A 19387-nucleotide genomic window follows, 5' to 3' on the forward strand; every position below is an offset into this window, starting at 1 on the left:
GAGAAAAAGTCATTGCAGGCTTTAGTACTAGGAAAAACTGTATTTCTCCTAACTTTAGAAAGGAAAAAACAAAAAACGAGTGGGCTGTACGCAGACACCTCTTTGCATGAACTTGACCCTTGCATTCATACTGTTAACCAGTTCTTATGGACCCTTCATCCTAATCTTCTCATTAAAAAAATCTTTGTCCTATTGTATGGATGTATATAAACTCTCTCAAACGCTAGCAGTAAAGATGTGGGACTATGGACATACATTAAACAGATATTATATGATACTTACCACTATGTTGCAAAACACGGTCCTCCAGTTATTCAGGTATGTTTGACTCTCTCAGAAGATGAGGGTCTTACACTATTTTCGTCTACAAGTTGTATAGAGTGTTAAGAACATGCTCTGAATATCAGAACCAGGGCCTTGGGAGACCAGCTCTGTAAGTAGCTTTGTGAAGGGCCCTGGAAAAGTCACTTAACCACTCCAAGCCTCAGGGCTAAAATGAATTGGCTGTAAGGAATTTTTTTGCTCTCGTTCCCTGTGGCCCTACTACATGGAGTGTGAATAATCGTCAAACCTGATTCTCAGACTGAATGGATGCCTTGTTTCCTTTAGGGCACTTTTCCCTCCTTTCCCATGGGAGGCATGGGAGTGCTAAATCTCACTGCTGCCATGCAGGTGCTACCTGAAGGAGGAAGGAAACCATGTGACACCATCTCTTTGTGCAATACACTTTTATTTTCCTTTTACCTTTGCAGTCATCTTTGAGTAATTGTTGTGTAAACAATAGAATGGAATGAAATTACATTAAGTTGTATGCAAATGGCTCTAGAACACCTTAACAATTATGACAAGGCAATTATAAATAACTTTTCTTTCCTTAGTAATATATATTTGCTTTTTAAAGTACATTAAAGAGCTGCCATATCTAGGGTTAGCTAGGAAAGAGCAATGGTACCATCCTGGGAGCCCACCTCCCTGAAAGTTTAGACTCCAATTTTGAAAATCCTAAGGTTTACTATTCCTTAATATATAGTCAAGCAGAGGGCTACTTGGGTGAAAGTATTTATTCTTGAAACTTAACAGCATTTTACCTTTTTTTAGTCATTGCACAAAAACCCTTTCTATTTTTCACTCCATCTGGGTATTCTGCAGAATTTCAAGTAAAACTCAGATTCTGGTATCTTCAAGTTTATCACCTTTGGAATAACAAATCCTATCACAGAGAAGTCAAATCAGAGATGGGTACATAATTAGCAGTCTAATAGAATGGCAACATTTTATATAGCATTCTATATGTTCCAATGAAGCAAAACTTACATATGCCACTTTATGTAGAGGAAGTTTTAGATCTGAGACTATTCCAGAGTAAAGCAGCCTCAGGCACATTCTTAAAGTTTGCAAGGCACCTCCCTCTCCCAAGAGACAATCAGATTGTGGATTGGTTTTTAGGCAAACAAACCAAAAGAATAAGCATCTAAGTTCCTAATTCAGTCATTTCAAAAATCAAAAGTTATAAATACTCCAAAGATAGACCTGATTTTTTTTGTTTAAATAACAAGAGATTAACTGCAAGAAGCATATAATCAAAAACTTTTCTTCTTATAGCTAAGGTGTGTAATGCATAAATATATGAAAAATAAAATTCACAGTCAGTTTTAAAACTAGAATTCAAGTTTGACTAATAAATCTTAATTTTATAAGTATATTAATTTCTAAATACAACATAAAAGAGGCAGTATTGTCAGATGTACAATTAAAGTAGAACAGAACAACAATGAAAGAAGAAATAGGCTTCTGATAGAAAAAATTCCTTTTGTTGCCAATAAATAGGACCACCTGAGTGTATTTCAGATTCTTTTCACTTAAGGGATATCCGAATTGATTGCTAAGAATATTAAATAGCTTTTGGAAAAATTAGCAACAGTCGTGCAGCTGTGGCATTTGCTTGTTCTCATACTGTGGATTGCTAGAGAATAAAGCAGAACTCGGAGTGTTGTAAGTTTAAAAAAATTCTTTTTTATCCCATGTCACTGAAGCCAGACTCTTCACAATCTTCTGATTTTGTGGGAATTGGGAGTGAGGGGGAGGGAGTAGGGGTGGGGGAGGAAGATCGAGGGAAATGGTGTGAGGTGGGGGCATGACAAATCAGGGGGAGATGTCAAGGGACATACATCAGCTGACACTCAACTGGGCAAACCCGATCAGCTTCACTTCGTCCGGAATCTCCGACCCATCACAGCCTGAAGCCTGAAAAGGGAAAAAGACACCTTCAGTGCCAGTTGATCCAAGCAAAGGCACAATCTGCGTGGGGCCAGTGTCCCATTTCTTCCAGCGCTTAATTACTACTGTAACAAATCTGACCATCATGCTTGCTATCAAGTGCAGAAAACGGGGGTGCAGAGGGGGAGGGATTTGTTCCCGTTAAAACACCACAATGTCTAGGCTTAAAGCTTTGAGACTGCCAAGAAAGAGATCTTAAATATACTTTCAAATTAGAGTTCCTTAATAATTTTAAAGGAATATTACAATAAAATATCTTGGAATAAATTTAGCCAAAAAGGTGAAAGACCTGTACTCTGAAAATAGTAAGACACTAATGAAAGAAACTGAAGACACAAATGGAGAGATAAAATATCCATATCACCCAATGCAATCTCTATCAAAATACCAGTAGTATTTTTCGAACTAGGACAAATAATCATAGTTTATATGGAACCACAAAAGACTCCAAATAGCCAAAGCAATCTTGAGAAAGAAGAACAAAGCAGGGAGGTATCAAAATCCCAAACTTCAAGATATACTACAAAGCTATGGTAATCAAAATGGTATGGTAGTGGGACAAAAACACACACAGATCAATGGAACATGATAGCCCAGAAACAATCCCATACTTATATGGTCAATTAATCTACAACAAAGGAGGCAAGAGTATACAATGAAGAAAAGACAGTCCCCCCACAAACAGTGCTGCGAAAACTGGACAGCTACGTGCAAAGAATGAAACTAGGCCACTTTTTTACACCATACACAAAAATGAATTGAAGGCCTAAAACCATAAAAATCCTAGAAAAAAAACACAGGCAGTAATCTCTTGGACATCAGCCCTAGCAACATTTTTCTGGATGGACCTGACTTCTCAGGCAAGGGAAACAAAAGCAAAAATAAACTATTGGAACTACATCAAATAAAAAGCTTTTGCACAGCAAAGGAAACCATCAACAAAATGAAAAGGCAACCTATTGAATGGGAGAAGATATTTGTAAATTATATATTGGATAACAGGTCACTAATCTAAAATATAACTTCTACAATTCAACAACCAAAAAATACATAATCCAGTAAAAAAAAAAAAAAATGGGCAGAGGACCTGAGTAGGCATTTTTCCAAAGAAGACTTACAGATAGCCAAAATATACATGAAAAGATGCTCAACATCGCTCATCAGGGAAACGTAAATCAAAATCCAATGAGATATCACCTTATACCTGCCAGAATGAAAGGATCAAAAGACAAGAAATAACAAATGTTGGCAAGGGTAGGGAGAGAAGGTAATTTTTGTGCATTGTTGGCAGGGAATGCAGTGGTATAGCCACTGTGGAAAACAATATGGAGGTTCCTCGAACAATTAAAATAGAAATACCAGTAGTTCCACTACTGGCTATTTACCAAAGAAAATGAAAACAGTAATTTGAAAGGATATATGCACCCCTATGTTTACTGCAGCAGTATGTATGATAGCCAAGATATCAAACCAACCTAAGTGTCTATCCACAGATAAATGGATAAAGATGTGGTATATGTATATACACTGGAATATTACTCGTCCGTAAAGAGGAATAAGATCTGGCCATTTGCAACAAGGATGGACCTAGAGAATATTATGCTAAATGAGATAGAGAAGGACAAATATTGTATTTCATTTATATGTGGAATCTAAAACACAAATGAACAATGAAACAGACTCTTACATACAGAAAACAAAGTTGGTGGTTACCAGAAAGGAAGGGGCTGGGTGGATGGGCAAAATAGGTACAGGGAATGAAGATGTACACATTTCCATTTATTAAAAAAAAATTATGAAAATGAGCACAAGCGACTTAACAGGTCATTGAGGGTAAACCTGGTTTTTACCAAAAGGTGTCTTCTGTAATACTGACAAAAAAAAAAAAAAAAAAAAAAAAAAAAAAAAAAAAGTGGTTACCAAGTAGTTGAATGGCTCATGATAGATAACTTATTTTTCCATGACAGAGTTTTGTTTATAATATTTTACATTTATTGCCTAAAATTGGCCCAAATTATAGCATGTCAAATATTTTGATTTTTCTTCAAAATTAAAAAGTGAAAACAAGTCACTGTCCATCAAACCTCTCACCTGTCCTCATTCAAGTGTTTTTTTTTCACTTCCCTCTCTTTCCTACACATGCACGTGCACACACACACACAGTACTCAGATCATTCCAGGCTGCCTCTTCAGACTACATAAATCAGAACCAGACATTATGTAAGTACCACAAGTAGGGAGAAAAATGTATGATGAATGACTGGGAATGGGCAATTAATCACTAAAGGGCTATCCAAACTTTTTCTTGGCCTAATTCCTGCTAAATTATTGTCAAAACAATTAGTTTCCCATGTAAAAAAAAAAGGCCTTTCCAATCATCACAATGAACCGCTCTGAGCTGCTCCAAAAAACAGTACATAAACTCAGCCCTTTGTCAACCTCAACATTCTCCCTTACAATAAGCAGCTAATTAGAACATATAACTTGAATATTTTTAAGTAATTATCTTTAAAGTAATGGTGTCAGCACTTACGCTGTTGATTTTCTTATATAAGCATAAAGGGTAGAAACGTTAGTTGACATTTAAAGAATTTACTCTGTCCCTGTCCAATGATTTCTCTAGCTTTACTCTGACAAGATATTCAGTAAAGGGCAGTAAGATCAAAAACGTCCCTTTCCTTATCACTTTTAACAAAGTAGTACAGGCACAGGAGGGTTGTCAGATAAGGTATTTTCCCGTGGGTGTTTGTCATACAAATACTATGACACTCAACCCCCCCCACCACCAGTTTTCTTGTTCCACAAGCCCTGTTTGTGTATCTCCCTAAACCTTCCCCTGCTATGTAGTTACTGCTGACTTACTTACTGCTCACTTACTCAGTGCAGTGAATGGGGGCAGACACAACGCATGTAATTAATAGGCAAATGACAAACACCCCAGGAGCACCAATAGCTGCTGGCAGGGATGAGGAGGGAGCAGACAGTGTGAAGCTGTGAAGCGCATCCCTGCATGTCAAAGATACATCAGAAATTTGGCAGTGGGACGAGCAGGAGGTTGAAATGACCCGAAATAAAAACAAAATATCCAATAGTGGTTAAGCCAACTAGACATGAAAGAAAAATCTTAAGTCCCTCTTGTGAAGAGTAGTGGAAGTGAGAATTTACAATGCAAGTGGGTGATCAAACCAGTGGTTATTGTGGGTACATCACACAGGGAGTCCACCTGTCACCCTCAGTCCCAGCGCCTCCCTCCCCCAGCAACACTGGAACATTCGGTTTCCTGGCAAAGAGGCACAGACCAGGTTGCCTGGCTTTGAGTCAGGCACTTGGCTCTTCTTCTCCCACTACCCTGCTGACTCTCTCTTAACCAAGGCTGAGTCCTTGCCTCTCTCACTGTGGCCTGCAAAACACTGAGGGCAATATGCAAAAGATTCTGGAATCTATAGCAAAGGGACCAGAGACCCTTAAAGCAGCAGTTCTCAAACTTCTTGGTCTCAGGTACTCTTTATACTCTTAAAAATTATCAAGGACTTCAAAATCTTGTGCTTTTGTTTTGTTTTGTTTTAAATCATTCATCACCATCAAGTGGGATTTATTCCTGGGATGCAAGGCTGGTTCAATATTCACAAATCAATCAATGTGATACAACATTAAGAGAAAGGGAAAAAAAAAAAACCGTATCATTTCAATGGACACAAAAAACACTTGACAAAGTACAACCTTCATTCATGATAAAAGTCTTCAACAGAGTAGGTTCAGAGGGAACATACCTCAGTATAATAAAGGCCATCTATGAAAAACAGTTAACATCCTTAATGGGGAAAAACAGCTTTTTCTCTAAGGTTAGGAACAAGACAAGGATGTCCACGCTCCCCACTGTTATTCAACATAATACTGAAAGTCCTAGCCACAGCAATCAGACAACAAAAATAAATAAAAGGCATCCAGATCAGTAAGGAAGAAGTGAAATATTCTTATTTACAGATGACATGACACTATATATAGAAAACCCAAAAGACCCCACCAAAAAACTACTAGAAGTGATCAACAAATTCAGTAATGTCACAGGATGCAAAATCAATGTACAGAAATCTGTGGTATTTCTATATACCAATAATGAAGCAGCAGAAAGAGAAATTAAGAAAATCCCATTTACAATTGCTCCAAAAATACTAAGATACCTAGGAATAAAATACTGATGAAAGAAATTGAAGAAGACACAAAGAAACGAAAAGACATTCCATTCCCATGGACTGGAAGTACAAATATTGTTAAGATGTCTATTCTACCCAAAGGAGTTAACACCAAAATACCACCAGCATTCTCCACAAAAGTAGAACAAAAATCCTAGAATTTGTATAGAACTACAAAAGACCCTGAGTAACCAAAGCAATCTTGAAAAAGCAAAGCTGGAGGCATCACAATTCTGGACTTCAAGTTAGACTGCAAAGCTGTAGTCATCAAAACTGTATGATACTGGCACAAAAACAGACACATAGATCAATGGAACAGAGTAGAAAACCCAGAAATAAACCCACAATTATATGGTCAATTAATCTTTAACAAAGCATAAAAGAGTATCCAATGGGCTAAAGACAGTCTGTTCAACAAATGGTGTTGGGAAAACTGGACCATTCTCTGACCCCATATACAAAAATTCAAAATGGATTAAAGACCTAGATATGAGATCTGAAACCATAAAAATCCTAGTAGAGAACACAAGCAGTAACCTCATTGACACCGGCCATAGCAACTTCTTACTAAATAAGTCTGGGGCAAGAGAAACAAAAGCAAAAATAAACTATTGGGACTTCATCAAAATAAAAAGTTTCTACACCAGCAAAGGAAACAAAACTAAAAGGCAGCCTACTGAAAGGGAGAAGATATTTACAAATGACATCCAATAAAGAGTTAGTATCCAAAATATATTTTAAAACTTATAGAACTCAACATGTAAGAAACAAATAATCCAATTATAAAATGGGCAGAAGACACACACATTTCTTCAAAGAAGATTAGATAGATGGCCAAGAGACCCATGAAAAGATAGTCACATCAATTACCATCAGAGAACTGCAAATCAAAACTACAATGAGATATGACCTCATAACTGTCAGAATGGCTAAAAGCAACACAAGAAACAACAGCTGTTGGTGAGGATGTGGAGAAAAGGAACACTTACTATTGGTGGGAATGCAAACTTGTGCAGCCACTACGGAAAAGAATATGTGGGAGTTCCTCAAAAAGTTAGAACTACCCTATGATCCAGCAACTGCACTATGGAGTATTTACTCAAAGAATACAAAAACACCAATTCAGAAGGATACGTGCACCTGTATGCTTATAGCAGCATTATTCACCATGGCCATGATATGGAAGCAGTCAAGCATCCACTGATTGATGAATGGATAAAGAAGATGTAGTATGTTCATATATATGTATACATATATACATATACATACATACATACACATACAAAATATTATTCAGCCCTAAAAAGAATGAAAACTTGGTATTTGCAAGGACATGGATGGAGCCAGACAATATAATGCTAAGCAAAAGGAGTCACAGAAAGACAAATGCCATATGATTTCACTCATACGTGGAAGTTAAGAAACAAAACAAATAAGCAAAGGGAAAACAAAAAGAGACAAACCAAGAAGCTTAACTCTTGACCATAGAGAACAAACTGATGGCTACCAGAGGAGCGTGGATGGGGGGATGGGTGAAATAAGCAATGGGGATTAAGGAGGGCCCTTGTGGTGAACACTGGGTGTATGGAAGTGTTGGATCATAACATTGTTCACCTTGAAACTAATGTAACACTGTAGGATAACTATACTGGAATCAACATAAAACTTAAAAAGCTTATGTTTTTGCAGGTTACATTTATTATATTGACTATTTTAGAAATTAAAACTGAAAATCTTTTAACATTATTGAAGTCATGTTTAAAGTATTTTTAAGTATTAAAATAATTAAAAACAAACATGGTTATGTAGATTATATTATACTGAAGGTCTCAGCAATTAAAACTGAGAAATTTCTGAATTATTCATTTACTACTTCATTAAATCTAATAACAAACCCACTACATGCTAGCATAAATAAAATCATGAAAAATAACCAGTTTACCCAAACTGAGTGGCACTGCTTTATATTTTGCAAATCTCTTTAATGTCTTGCTTAATGGAAGATGGTGAGATTTCCCTATCTGCTTCTACATTCAATCTATTGTTTTAGGTTGTTTTCCTTGAAGTATATGTAAGAAAATCCAGCCTCATATAAATATGTAGTTGAAAAAGGGAACAAATAGAATTTTAAAAGTCTTTCTGATAATTGTGGATATTGTTTGTTACTACTTTGAGACTTTCCAAGTGGAGTTTCCTAAAAGTTAGTTGTGACGTGGAATCTGAAACCATAGTATTGAAATTTCATTCTCTGTTAGATTAAAACCATTAGTCTATCTTGCGTTTTGAATTGATCTTTTTGCCCAGGTAGGACTTTCCGGCATCACTGAATTATGCACATCTTCCACTGCTGACACAGTTTGTTCTATAATCTCTATGTCTCAATACACCATGCCAACCAATCATGTTCAAAACTATCACATATCACTAATCTCATCAGAAAAAGTAAGTACTGGGATGCTGTCAAGGTTACAGGGGCAGATGCAAGTTTTCCAAAGTCATTTTTCTGCTCGAAAGCTGAAATTTATTATCGAGGACAAATATGGCCAGTTGTTTTCCTTAAAGCGCCAGGCTTACTTGGTTCATGTTGAAAAAATGTCTGCCAATTCCTTAGTCTGAACAACCCCATTTTGTCAGTTATTCTTCCAAATAAAATTAGTGTTCCACGGGGAAAAACATGGCTAGTTCAGTTTACAACTCAACCTCACAAGAGCTTTTCCTGGAGACAACCACTATCCTTCAGTATATAAGCATACCTTGTTTTATTGCACTTCACTTTGTTGCCTTTCATGGATACCACATTTTTCACAAACTGAAGGTTTGTGGCAATCCTATACCAAGTAAGTCTATTGGTGTAATTTTCCCAAAAGCATTGGTTCGCTTCGTGTCTGTGTAATATTTTGGTAATTCTCACAATTTTTAAAACTTTTTCATTACATTTGTTATGGTGATATGACATCAGTGATCTCTGAGGTTACTTTTGCAGTTGTTTTGGGGCCCACGAACTTAACCCATAAATGTTGTGTGTGTTCTGACTGTTCCACTCACCTCTCTCCCTCTCCTCAGGCCTCCTGATTCCTTGAGACACAACTGTATTGAAATTAAGCCACTTAATAACCCTACAATGGCCTCCAAATGTTCAAGGGAAAGAAAGAATCACACATCTCTCACTTTAAATTAAAACCTAAAAATGATTCAGCTTAATGAGGAAGGCATGTCAAAAGCAGAGACAGGCCAAAAGCTAGGCCTCTCACAAGCTGTGAATGCCAAAGTTCAAAAAAAGATCTTGAAGGAAATTGAACATACACTACTCCAGTGAACACACGAATGATAAGAAAGCAAAACAGCAGTCTTAACTGCTGGTATGAAGAAAGATTTGGTGGTCTGGATACAAGATCAAATCAGCCACCACATTCCCTTAAGCCAAAGCCTAATCCAGAGCAAGGCCCTAACTCTCTTCAATTCTTTTAAGTCTGAGGGAAGTGAGGAAGTTGCAGAAGAAAATTTGGAAGTTAGCAGAGGTTGGTTCATGAGGTTTAAGGAAGGAAGTTATCTCCATAACATAAAAGTATGAGGTGAAGCAGCAAGTTATCCAGAAGATCCAGCAAAGAGAATTAAAGAAGGTGGCTACACTAAACAACAGATTTTCTGTGTAGAAAAAAACAGCTTAAAATTTTTTTTTCATGTTTTTGAGAGAGAGAGAGAGAGAGAGAGAGCATGAGCAGGGGAGGGGCAGAGAAAGAGGGAGACACAGAATCTGAAGCAGGCTCCAGGCTCTGAGCTGTCAGCACAGAGCCTGACATGGGGCTCGAACTCACTAGCCGTGAGATCATGACCTAAGCCAAAGTCAGACGCCTAACTGACTGAGCCATCCAGGCGCCCCCAAAACAGTTTTCTTTTGGAAGAAAATACCACTTTGGACTTCACAGCTAGAGAGGAGACGTCAGTGCCTGGCTTCAAAGCTTCAAAGGGGACAGGCTGACTCCTCTTAGGGGCTAATGTTAGCTGGTGATTTTACATTGAAGTCAATGCTCATTTGCCATTCCAAAAATCTTAGGGCCCTTAAGAATTATGTTAGAGCTATTTATAGAATATGTACTCTATAAATGGAACAACAGCACATTTGCTTACAAAATGGTTTATTGAAATATTTGAAGCCCACTGTTAAGAACTGCTCAGAAAAGATTCCTTTCAGAATAGTACTGCTCACTGACAATGTACTTGGTCACCCAAGAGATCTGATGGAGCTGGACCATGAGATTAATGTGGTTTTCATGCCTGCTAACACAATATCCATTCTAGAGTCCATGGGTCAAGGAGTAATTTCAACTTTTGACCTGAGCCGAAGTCAGACACTCACCTGACTGAGCCACCCACATGCCCCTTAACTTTCAAGTCTTATTATTTAAGAAATACTTTTCAGGGCGCCTGGGTGGCGCAGTCGGTTAAGCGTCCGGCTTCAGCCAGGTCACGATCTCGCGGTCTGTGAGTTCGAGCCCCGCGTCAGGCTCTGGGCTGATGGCTCAGAGCCTGGAGCCTGTTTCCGATTCTATGTCTCCCTCTCTCTCTACCCCTCCCCCATTCATGCTCTGTCTCTCTCTGTCCCAAAAATAAATAAACGTTGAAAAAAAAAATTAAAAAAAAAAAAAAAAAGAAATACTTTTCATAAGGCTATAGCTGCCACAGACAGTGATTTCTCTGATGGATCTGGGCAAAGAGAATCGAAAACCTTCCAGAAAACTTCACCTTTCTAAATGCCATTAAGGGCATGAGTGACTCTTAGGAAGAGGTCAAAATGTCTACATTCACAGGAATTTGGAAGAAACCGTTCCCAGTCCTCATGGATGACTTTGAGGGCTTCAAAGTTTCAGTGGAGAAAGTAACTTCAGATGTAGTAGAAACAACAAGAGAACTAGAATTAGAAGTGGAGCCTGAAGATGGGACTGAAGTGCCACAAGGTCAGGATAAAATCTGAGCAGATGAGGAGTTGCTTTTTATGGATGAGCAAAGTGGTCTTGAAATGGAACCTACTTCTGGTGCAGATGCTGTGAAGACTGCTGAAATGCCAACAAAGGATTTAGTATATTCCACCTCAAACCTGCGTCCGCTTTGGAACCACTGGAAATTTGAAAATCTACACTGCCATCCCAGAGGTCGTGAATGAATTGGTCTGGGGTGTGGCTTGGGTACTGGGATTTTGAGCTCCCTTGATGATGCAAAAGGTCAGTAGAGTTGGAACCACTGTTCTACCTGAGTGCTTCCCAAAGTGTGAAGCACCGAGTTAGCTCCATGTTTCCTATAAAGCAGTTTCCTCAAACCTTAGCATCACCTGGAGAACTTGTTAAAACCGATTCCTGTGCCCCGCCCCCCAGAGACTCTGATTCATTAGGCCTGGGATGTGGCCCTGGAAGGCTACATTTTTATCAAGTTTCCAGATGAAGCAGACACTGCTGGTCTGGGGACCACACCTGGAGAACCAGTGTCTCAGACTGGAGCAGGAGGCTCAGAGAGGCTACCTGGATCTTCTTGAACTGATAGGTTCCCTGAAGATTTTTCTTACCTTACTCCCCTTTCAGTAGGGAGAAAAAGTTAATACTCTTAAGTAGTTTTAAATCTCATTTTGGTCTTTGCTTTACCTGTGCTTCAGGAAGTGCTGCCTTCCGTTATGCAGCCTCCAACTACACCTGAGCTGAAAGCCTCGAAAACTAAGGCCCGTTAGTCATTAATTGACAAAATGCCTGTGAAAATCACTGTACGTAATGCATGTTATTAAACTTCAGTATCTAAAATCTACAATGCTCATGTAAATGTGTACCAACTGGATGTTAGTTACATATACTCACAATTTGTATTCTTTAAGGGCAAATTATCTTTCGTATTTTTATTAATGCAATTTCAAAAATTCCACGTCGAAAGCAGCAAGATTCAATTACTTTATAAGACTGCAAAGGAGCAAATTTAAAAATGCCTTAAAAGGCATTTATGGAGACTTGTCTCAAGGCAAGGCTTACGACAATCAACAAAGAGGCAGTACTGAGATGTTAAACTGAAAGCATGTTACACTTGAGCTGAAATGCCCTCTGTGCTTGAACCACTTTGTTAAAAGTGTTACATATGAAAAAGGTTTCCGATCTTCCTGCCTCTGGTCATGCCAACAATGGAAATCTAGCTTCATCTGACTTATAATAAGTGAAGTACAAGATCTCACTGGGCAAGGAAAAAAGTAAATGCTCTTCTTGATATAACCAGTATCTTTGCTCTCTGGGCCATTGTTTTTCTTATGTAAGCAGATACATAAGGACAGATACCTTTTCAAACTTGAGCCATATAATTCTAATAGTGGTGGGAGAGTAGCGAGAAAAGAGATCAGAGACTGAACCATCCACAAAACAGCATGTTTCTCAGCTGTGGCTAAATACTGGAATCACCAGGGGATGCTTTCAAAATGCCCCAAACCCAGGCTGCACCAAGAGTAATTACATTAAAGATATCTGGCATAGGACCCAGGCAGCAGTGATTTTTTTAAAGTGCCCCAACCACTCCCCGAGTAAATCACTGTTCTGTAAGGTAAAGAACCACAGCAGCAAGATACAACTTGTTCTTTAGACGATTTTCAGGCTCCTGACACTCTCCTTTAGAAAGCAAAAAAAGCTTGGAGATAAAAATGATAAACAGCTGAGAGATAAAAGGACCACGAGCAGCAGTAGTTTTTGAGGAAAAGTGCTTCTGAAATCCTTTGATCTTTTATTCTTCAAGGAAATAGCCAAATGGATGAACGAAGGCAAATGCGTTTGAATCTCTGTGGTTTCGCCAGGATGTTAGTGTTCCACAGAAGATTAGGCCAAGAAGCAGTTCAAATTAGCTCTATCAAGTGGCTCTCAAACTGGCTGGCAAGTGGTAACAACAAAGAGACCCCCTCAGGTTTAACTAGGGCTGGATAGAGAGGTAAGTGACAGAAATAGAAGGACACTCCTGAGTCTGGCTTTATTTAACATCTTTAGCTACCTTTTGGGAAAAAAGCCATTAATTTCCATTTACTGGGAACAGCACATTACTACATTCTCAAGCTATCAGGGAAAGGGAAGATGTGTATGGGTTCTCTTACAAGACTCCTGTGCCAGACAGGCCAATGCTACTCAATCTGCTTAAAGCACAGAAGACAATCCGTCTCAACCGCTGTCAATATGGGGTTCACTTACCCAGAATCACACAGTTAGTTCTTCGACAAAAGTTCACTCTTAGAGGCAGGACCCCCGCAGCCTTGTGGCTTTATGGTCATCCAAAAGGAGGAATCCACAAAGAAACAGAAAGCCATAAAACCACAAGGCTGCAGCGTCCTGTCTTTAAGAATGAACTGTTGAAGAGTCAGGGCTGTGATGCGAGACCAGAGTTGAATTTGCAGTGCCTGCAACTGTATGATCCTGGGTAAGTGAAGACGCTGCACAGAGTCTCAGATTCCTAGAACAGAAAATGAGCCTGATGATATCACCATCTTGTGGGATCGTGAGGACTAAATTAACCGAGGTGGAGTATGTGAAACACTTCACGCACTGTCTACCAAACAGTGGATGCATAAGAAAGGGATTCTTGTGATTTTTGCAGGCAAGGCCAAGGAATTTTAAGGGACTCTACAAAGAGGGCATGAAGTAGAAGTCCCCATCCTAATCATTTTACAGGGATTAAAACAAATGGCAAGGAAAAACCAATGATGGCTAGTTTTTCTAAATGAGGCTGGTATTATTCTGCTGTGTGCCAGCCACTGTGCTAGGCACTGTGGGTCCAAGGCAGAAGCCTCTGGCCACTGGAACCTCTAGACTTCTTAAGAGGTATGAATTCATGGGGGAGAACAGAGGAAGATCATCTAAGCCAGGACTGGACGTCAGAGAAGGCTTCCTGGAGAAAGCGAAAGGCCAGGAGAAAGTTAGAACATGCTGAGGTGTAGGGAGATGACGAAGCAGCCTGGAGAAGTTGGAGGAATGTCTAAGTAAGAGGAGGAAGCACATGCAAAGAGGCCAGCAGATGAAGCCAGGAGCAGATAGGGAATGAGGGGGAGAGAGGTGGGGAGAGTGAGGGCAGGCCCAGAAAGGTAGGGCAGGAACCTTAAAGGGAGGTCTGGTCAGGGGTCTGAGTTGTAGTAGAGGGCAGTGGAGAACCACTCAAGTATTTGGAGCGCTGTGCACTGTAGAAGCACTCTGGCCACAGCCACAGTGTGGTGAATGGAGCCAGAGGCTGGCAAACCGTAGGCAGGAAGATCTGTTTCGGGAGATAAGAGGATCCCACAAGGGTGCTGGAAACGGGGATGAAGAGGACAGAATCATGTGAGAGAATCTGGAGAAGCAATAAATTGATTCAAGTAGGAGACGAGGGGAGTTTTACATTATTCTTACTGTTTAGAGAAGGTATAGTAGGTGTTTTTGTGTGTTTCTTTTAATATTTATTTTTGGGAGAGTGCAAGCGGGGGAGGGGCAGGGACAGGGGTGTGTGTGTGTGTGTGTGTGTGTGTGTGTGTGTGTGTGTGTGTGCGTGCGCGCGCGTGCGCGCGACCCCGCGCGCGCAGAGGATCCAAAGTGGGCTCTGCCCTGACAGGCTGACAGCAGCAAGCCCCATATGGGGCCTGAACTCACCAACCCGCAAGATCATGACCTGCCCTAAAGTAGGACGCTCAACTGACTGAGCCACCCAGGCGCCCCTATAGTAGCTGTTTTTATAAGACCTTCAGTAATAGGCAAAGGGTGGGGGGTTGCTATTCCTGTTTCATAGGTAAGCAAGTTTAGCGAGTGTGGGGCTAAGCCAGCACAAAAGCTCTAATCTCTTATCTCTGTTTGCATATTCAAAATGAGACCGATCTTCTGGAGGTGGTGTGTTATAACTTCTTTGTTATGGTATAAAAAATGAATAAAGAAACATTAATATTGGCTTGAAATCCTGACACAGGGTACCATTTTCTCCATCAGTACATTCTCATATGAGTGAAATATGTTCACAAAGATGTAGGCAGCTTGGAATCACAATAGAGGTGACAGAAATGTTGTAAACCAGAAGATGGGTTTTCAATTTGTTAATTTCATCATTCTGTGTCTGAGTAAACCATTCTTTTTGTTATCGAAACAAATTTCTTCAGATAAATTCTTTCTGTGAGACTCTTTGTGTTTTGCTTTCATCCCACAGCCTAGCCATATGAAATCAGGCAAGAGGCAAGACCCAGAAAATTCATTAGCACAGGGCTAACATTTACTGTAACTGATCATTTTCATGTCTTTGGCCGTGTACACTTTCCATTAAATTTTCACAAGAAATAAAAAAGACAGATCATCAATACATATTGTGCACAGCCAAGTGTTAGTCATTTATATCTTAAATTGCTTGTGGCATTCTGACTGGCTCTCGATAAGATTCATAATTTTAAAATGAGTCACTTAATGTACTGTTTGCTCAAACTTTCAGGAAAATAGTCACTTTTGACTGTTTGGACTTCTATTTCCGGCCATGGTCACCGTGTCTCTTGGTTTTAGAATTACGCCAGAATGCTCAGGATCTATATCTTTATGGCCACGCCAGTTCTCACATTTCAAGTCTGCTAGAGCAGAAAAACTGCTGGAACACCTCTTCTCTACGAGAATCTATTGCTGTGATTTGAAATGGGGAGTTAAAATGTTAGGTCTTTGTTCACAAGCCTTCAGCAAGTAGTTCTACAATCGCTTCCAATTACCTAACCCATTTCTACAACAATCAGCCTCAATTTTTAAAAGTTAGAACCACTTGGATTTCACTCTGGGAAACCTTTATTAACAGTGTTGGTTGGAATGAAGTTTAATTTTGTCTGTATGGTCAAGGTGCCATACAAACTGTTGGCAGAACAGTACAGGCTTCAAGATTTCTCCAGTGACCCCTCTTAAAGATGTACTGGGAAGCAAGCTACACTCATGGAAGAGTAAACTCCCGGTCATGGTCAGAAAATGTTCCCAGATGTTAAACAGGCAAATGACAAGATGCAAAAATGGATCCCGAAAGAAAGCAACAATAGCAACAACATTGCAGAGCAGGTTATTAAACTGTTACTGTTCCTTGCTGGCAGAGCATGGCAAAATATTTACCTTCTTACCAGAACTTTCAACTTACCAACTTAAATGTCAGTGTTTTTAAAGCTTTGGGATCATCTACAATCTTCTGTAAATTAGCAGCCACTGAAAAATACAAACATGGAGAAACATGTCCAAATTATTTACAATAACACTGGATTTTCACATTGATGATTCAGAAAATCTGACTAATCATGCAATAAGCTACAGAATTATTTCTTTCACAGACATTTACAAAGTCCATATAAATAACCAAATTAGTCTCATGCATTTTCTCCAATTTATATCTTCAGTGCATCTGAATTAATCACTACACATTGAGCCCACATTTCACAAAATAAAATGGGAAATTACTTTCTAATGGAAAGCAGAGGTGACAGCAGCTTCCACTTTTTTTTTTCCACCACTTGGTTTTTCTCAAGGCTCATTACTACAAAATTTAGTAGCCAGCAGAGGGCAGCACAAAACAAAGAGGCGAGGTATTACAAAGAAGTGCCTCTCTGAAAGTCCTAGGTCAGTACATTTGAACCTCTCTCCGATAAATTCACTCAATTCTCTGCACCCATTTTTATCAAAGCAACAAAATACAGTGGATAACCTCTATGACTCGGGCATATGTGTTAATGCTTTCAGAGCACGATGATCTGTCAAACCTGTGAAGTGCCACCTGGAACAACACCCAAGTTGGCTGAACAGGGTCAAGCACTAGAGGCTGTCAGTGTGGGGATCAATAGCGAAGATATGTTTTCAGTATTAGCAGGATTCATCAGAGACCCGTCCCATTTTCCATGGTGTCATCATATATTTGATACTCTAGCAGAGAAGTCAGCCTTTCCTGCGTACTCATTCCAGTTTAGGGTACAGAAGGTAATGATGATGGAAATTTAAAACTCTGCTCTTTCCATATCCAAATCTAAAGTATAAAGTGTTGAGGTGCCTGGGTGGCTCAGTCGGTTAAGCGTCCGACTTCGGCTCAGGTTACGATCTCGTGGTCCGTGAGTTCGAGCCCCGCGTCGGGCTCTGGGCTGATGACTCAGAGCCTGGGAGCCTGCTTCCGATTCTGTGTCTCCCTCTCTCTCTGCCCCTCCCCCATTCATGCTCTGTCTCTCTCTGTCTCAAAAATAAATAAAAACATTAAAAAAAATAAAAAAAAGTATAAAGTGTTGAAAATCAAGTGAGGGCTGCTGGTTAGAGAAAAAGAAATGACTATGGAAGAAATTAAAGAAGGTTCCGTTTATCATTTTTACTTTTCATGTGGAAAGCTATCTGCTGCTCAGTAATTAGGTACCTGAAAAGTTATGTAACTATTTTAAGATTAAAAAAAAAGATAACATATATTTTGAGAAAAGTGTTTCAAGTAGAAAGTCCAAGTGGAGAGTAGAAAGAAATCTGCATATTTCATGTTTCTCTAAGGTGGACTAAAAACAACATAGATACATGGATTTTCTGCAGATTAGTTATTTCATTTAACTCATCAGCTGCAGAAGAGAAAAAATGAAAACTATATACTCAATATGGCTACTTCTCTTTATAAACCATAATTACAAGCATCATTTTATCGTTTGTTGCCCTTAACATGTCCACTCTGAGCGAACTGCAAAGTTTCATTTATGAGAACTCCCCTCCTTTCACATCTTCTCCTCTCTCTTTTGCCCCCACATGCAAACTTGCACAAGCATCAGGTATATCCTGGGCCACCAACCTCAATGTAGGTATCAGCGCCAAGCATCTTCTGGCCTCCTCAGCGGTTTCCTGAACGTATTTCAGATGCTACAATCATCTAGTAATCCACGCAAGAAACACTGCCTCATGGGGTGAAAAGCTGTGCTGTGAAACACCGTCCACCAAAGCCAGTATTTATGATGTCAGGGCATTCTGACTGCAAATTACAGCAGCTGAGCACAGCCACCGTTTTCTTAAAACATAAAAGTGTTCTAATAGCCCCTCTGATTTGGGCTGATTTCATGAGTGGCCATAAAGTCTTCATATGAATTTCAGTCGTTTCATTAGAGGCCCTGAGTTAATGTGGATGATTTACAACCCTGTTCTGGGTCATCGATTTCCAGTCTGCTCTGTAGTGTTCTGCCAGAAGCAGTGCTCTGTCCTACACTAATTCACAGCCCTCTCTCTGGCGTGCACGCCCATGTGCTGGGGCCCATCTCCCAGGAACATGGCTAAGCAAGTTGTAGAGCAGAGGGCAAAGCTGAAATGCTAGCATCTTAAACAATCATCCCAGAAGCCATGCTCCCCAATTGTGAACCCTATGCCTCGGGGACATTAGAAATTCAAATTCTGTCTTCAACTCAAAGCAAAAATAGCAAAACTGGCCACTTACCTGATTACTTATCCCACCTGCTAGGCTTATTTTCAATTTAGTTGATTCTAATTTGTTGTAAAGTGCTATAAAATACCTTCATTTAACTGACATCACATAAAATTCAAGGTGATGCTAATTTCTCTTCCACTAGCAATGCTCATTAAAAAGATGGGTGTCACTGTTTTCTCCCTTCTCCTGACTGTGCACCTGGATTTCAAAAATAAAAATGTTCCTTACCTGGAATGTGAGCTCAGAAGGAAGGGTTGGACAGGGCTGGTTAACTTTATAGCTTCTCAGGTATGTGCTGATATTATTGAACTTTGTGTTTTAAGGTGCTTTAGATTTCTTCAAAATATGGGGCTTCTGAACCCTGCCTACTCACTGGCCATCAACTTATCTCCAATCCTTCCTGGCTTTCCCCAATAGAACCCCTTCCCCTAGTTTCTGATGCAGACTGTGTTCTCTCCCTTGAGCAGACCCCTGCCCACCTCCTCATCCCTTCTCTTCAGTCACAAGTGCTCTGT

The 19387-nt window shown here is 39.6% G+C and overlaps 1 protein-coding gene across 2 annotated transcripts in view; it reads right to left on the reverse strand.

Annotated features, from left to right (window-relative positions):
- Window positions 1-713: 713 nt before the first annotated feature.
- STK39 (serine/threonine kinase 39) overlaps window positions 714-19387 on the reverse strand; it is a 312573-nt gene continuing 293899 nt past the window's right edge. For both annotated transcript variants that reach the window (XM_086718821.1, XM_086718822.1), the window contains exons 17-18: window positions 16587-16651; window positions 714-2244 (exon numbers count right to left, since the gene is read on the reverse strand). In XM_086718821.1, coding sequence (XP_086574947.1) covers window positions 2170-2244; window positions 16587-16651 — 140 coding nt within the window. In that variant the 3' untranslated portion in view covers window positions 714-2169. The remainder of the gene's footprint in view (window positions 2245-16586; window positions 16652-19387) is intronic.

The sequence above is a fragment of the Puma concolor genome, chromosome C1, assembly GCF_028749965.1.
Source record: "Puma concolor isolate L17-30 chromosome C1, mPumCon1.1.hap2, whole genome shotgun sequence".
NCBI classification, from domain to species: Eukaryota; Metazoa; Chordata; class Mammalia; order Carnivora; family Felidae; genus Puma; species Puma concolor.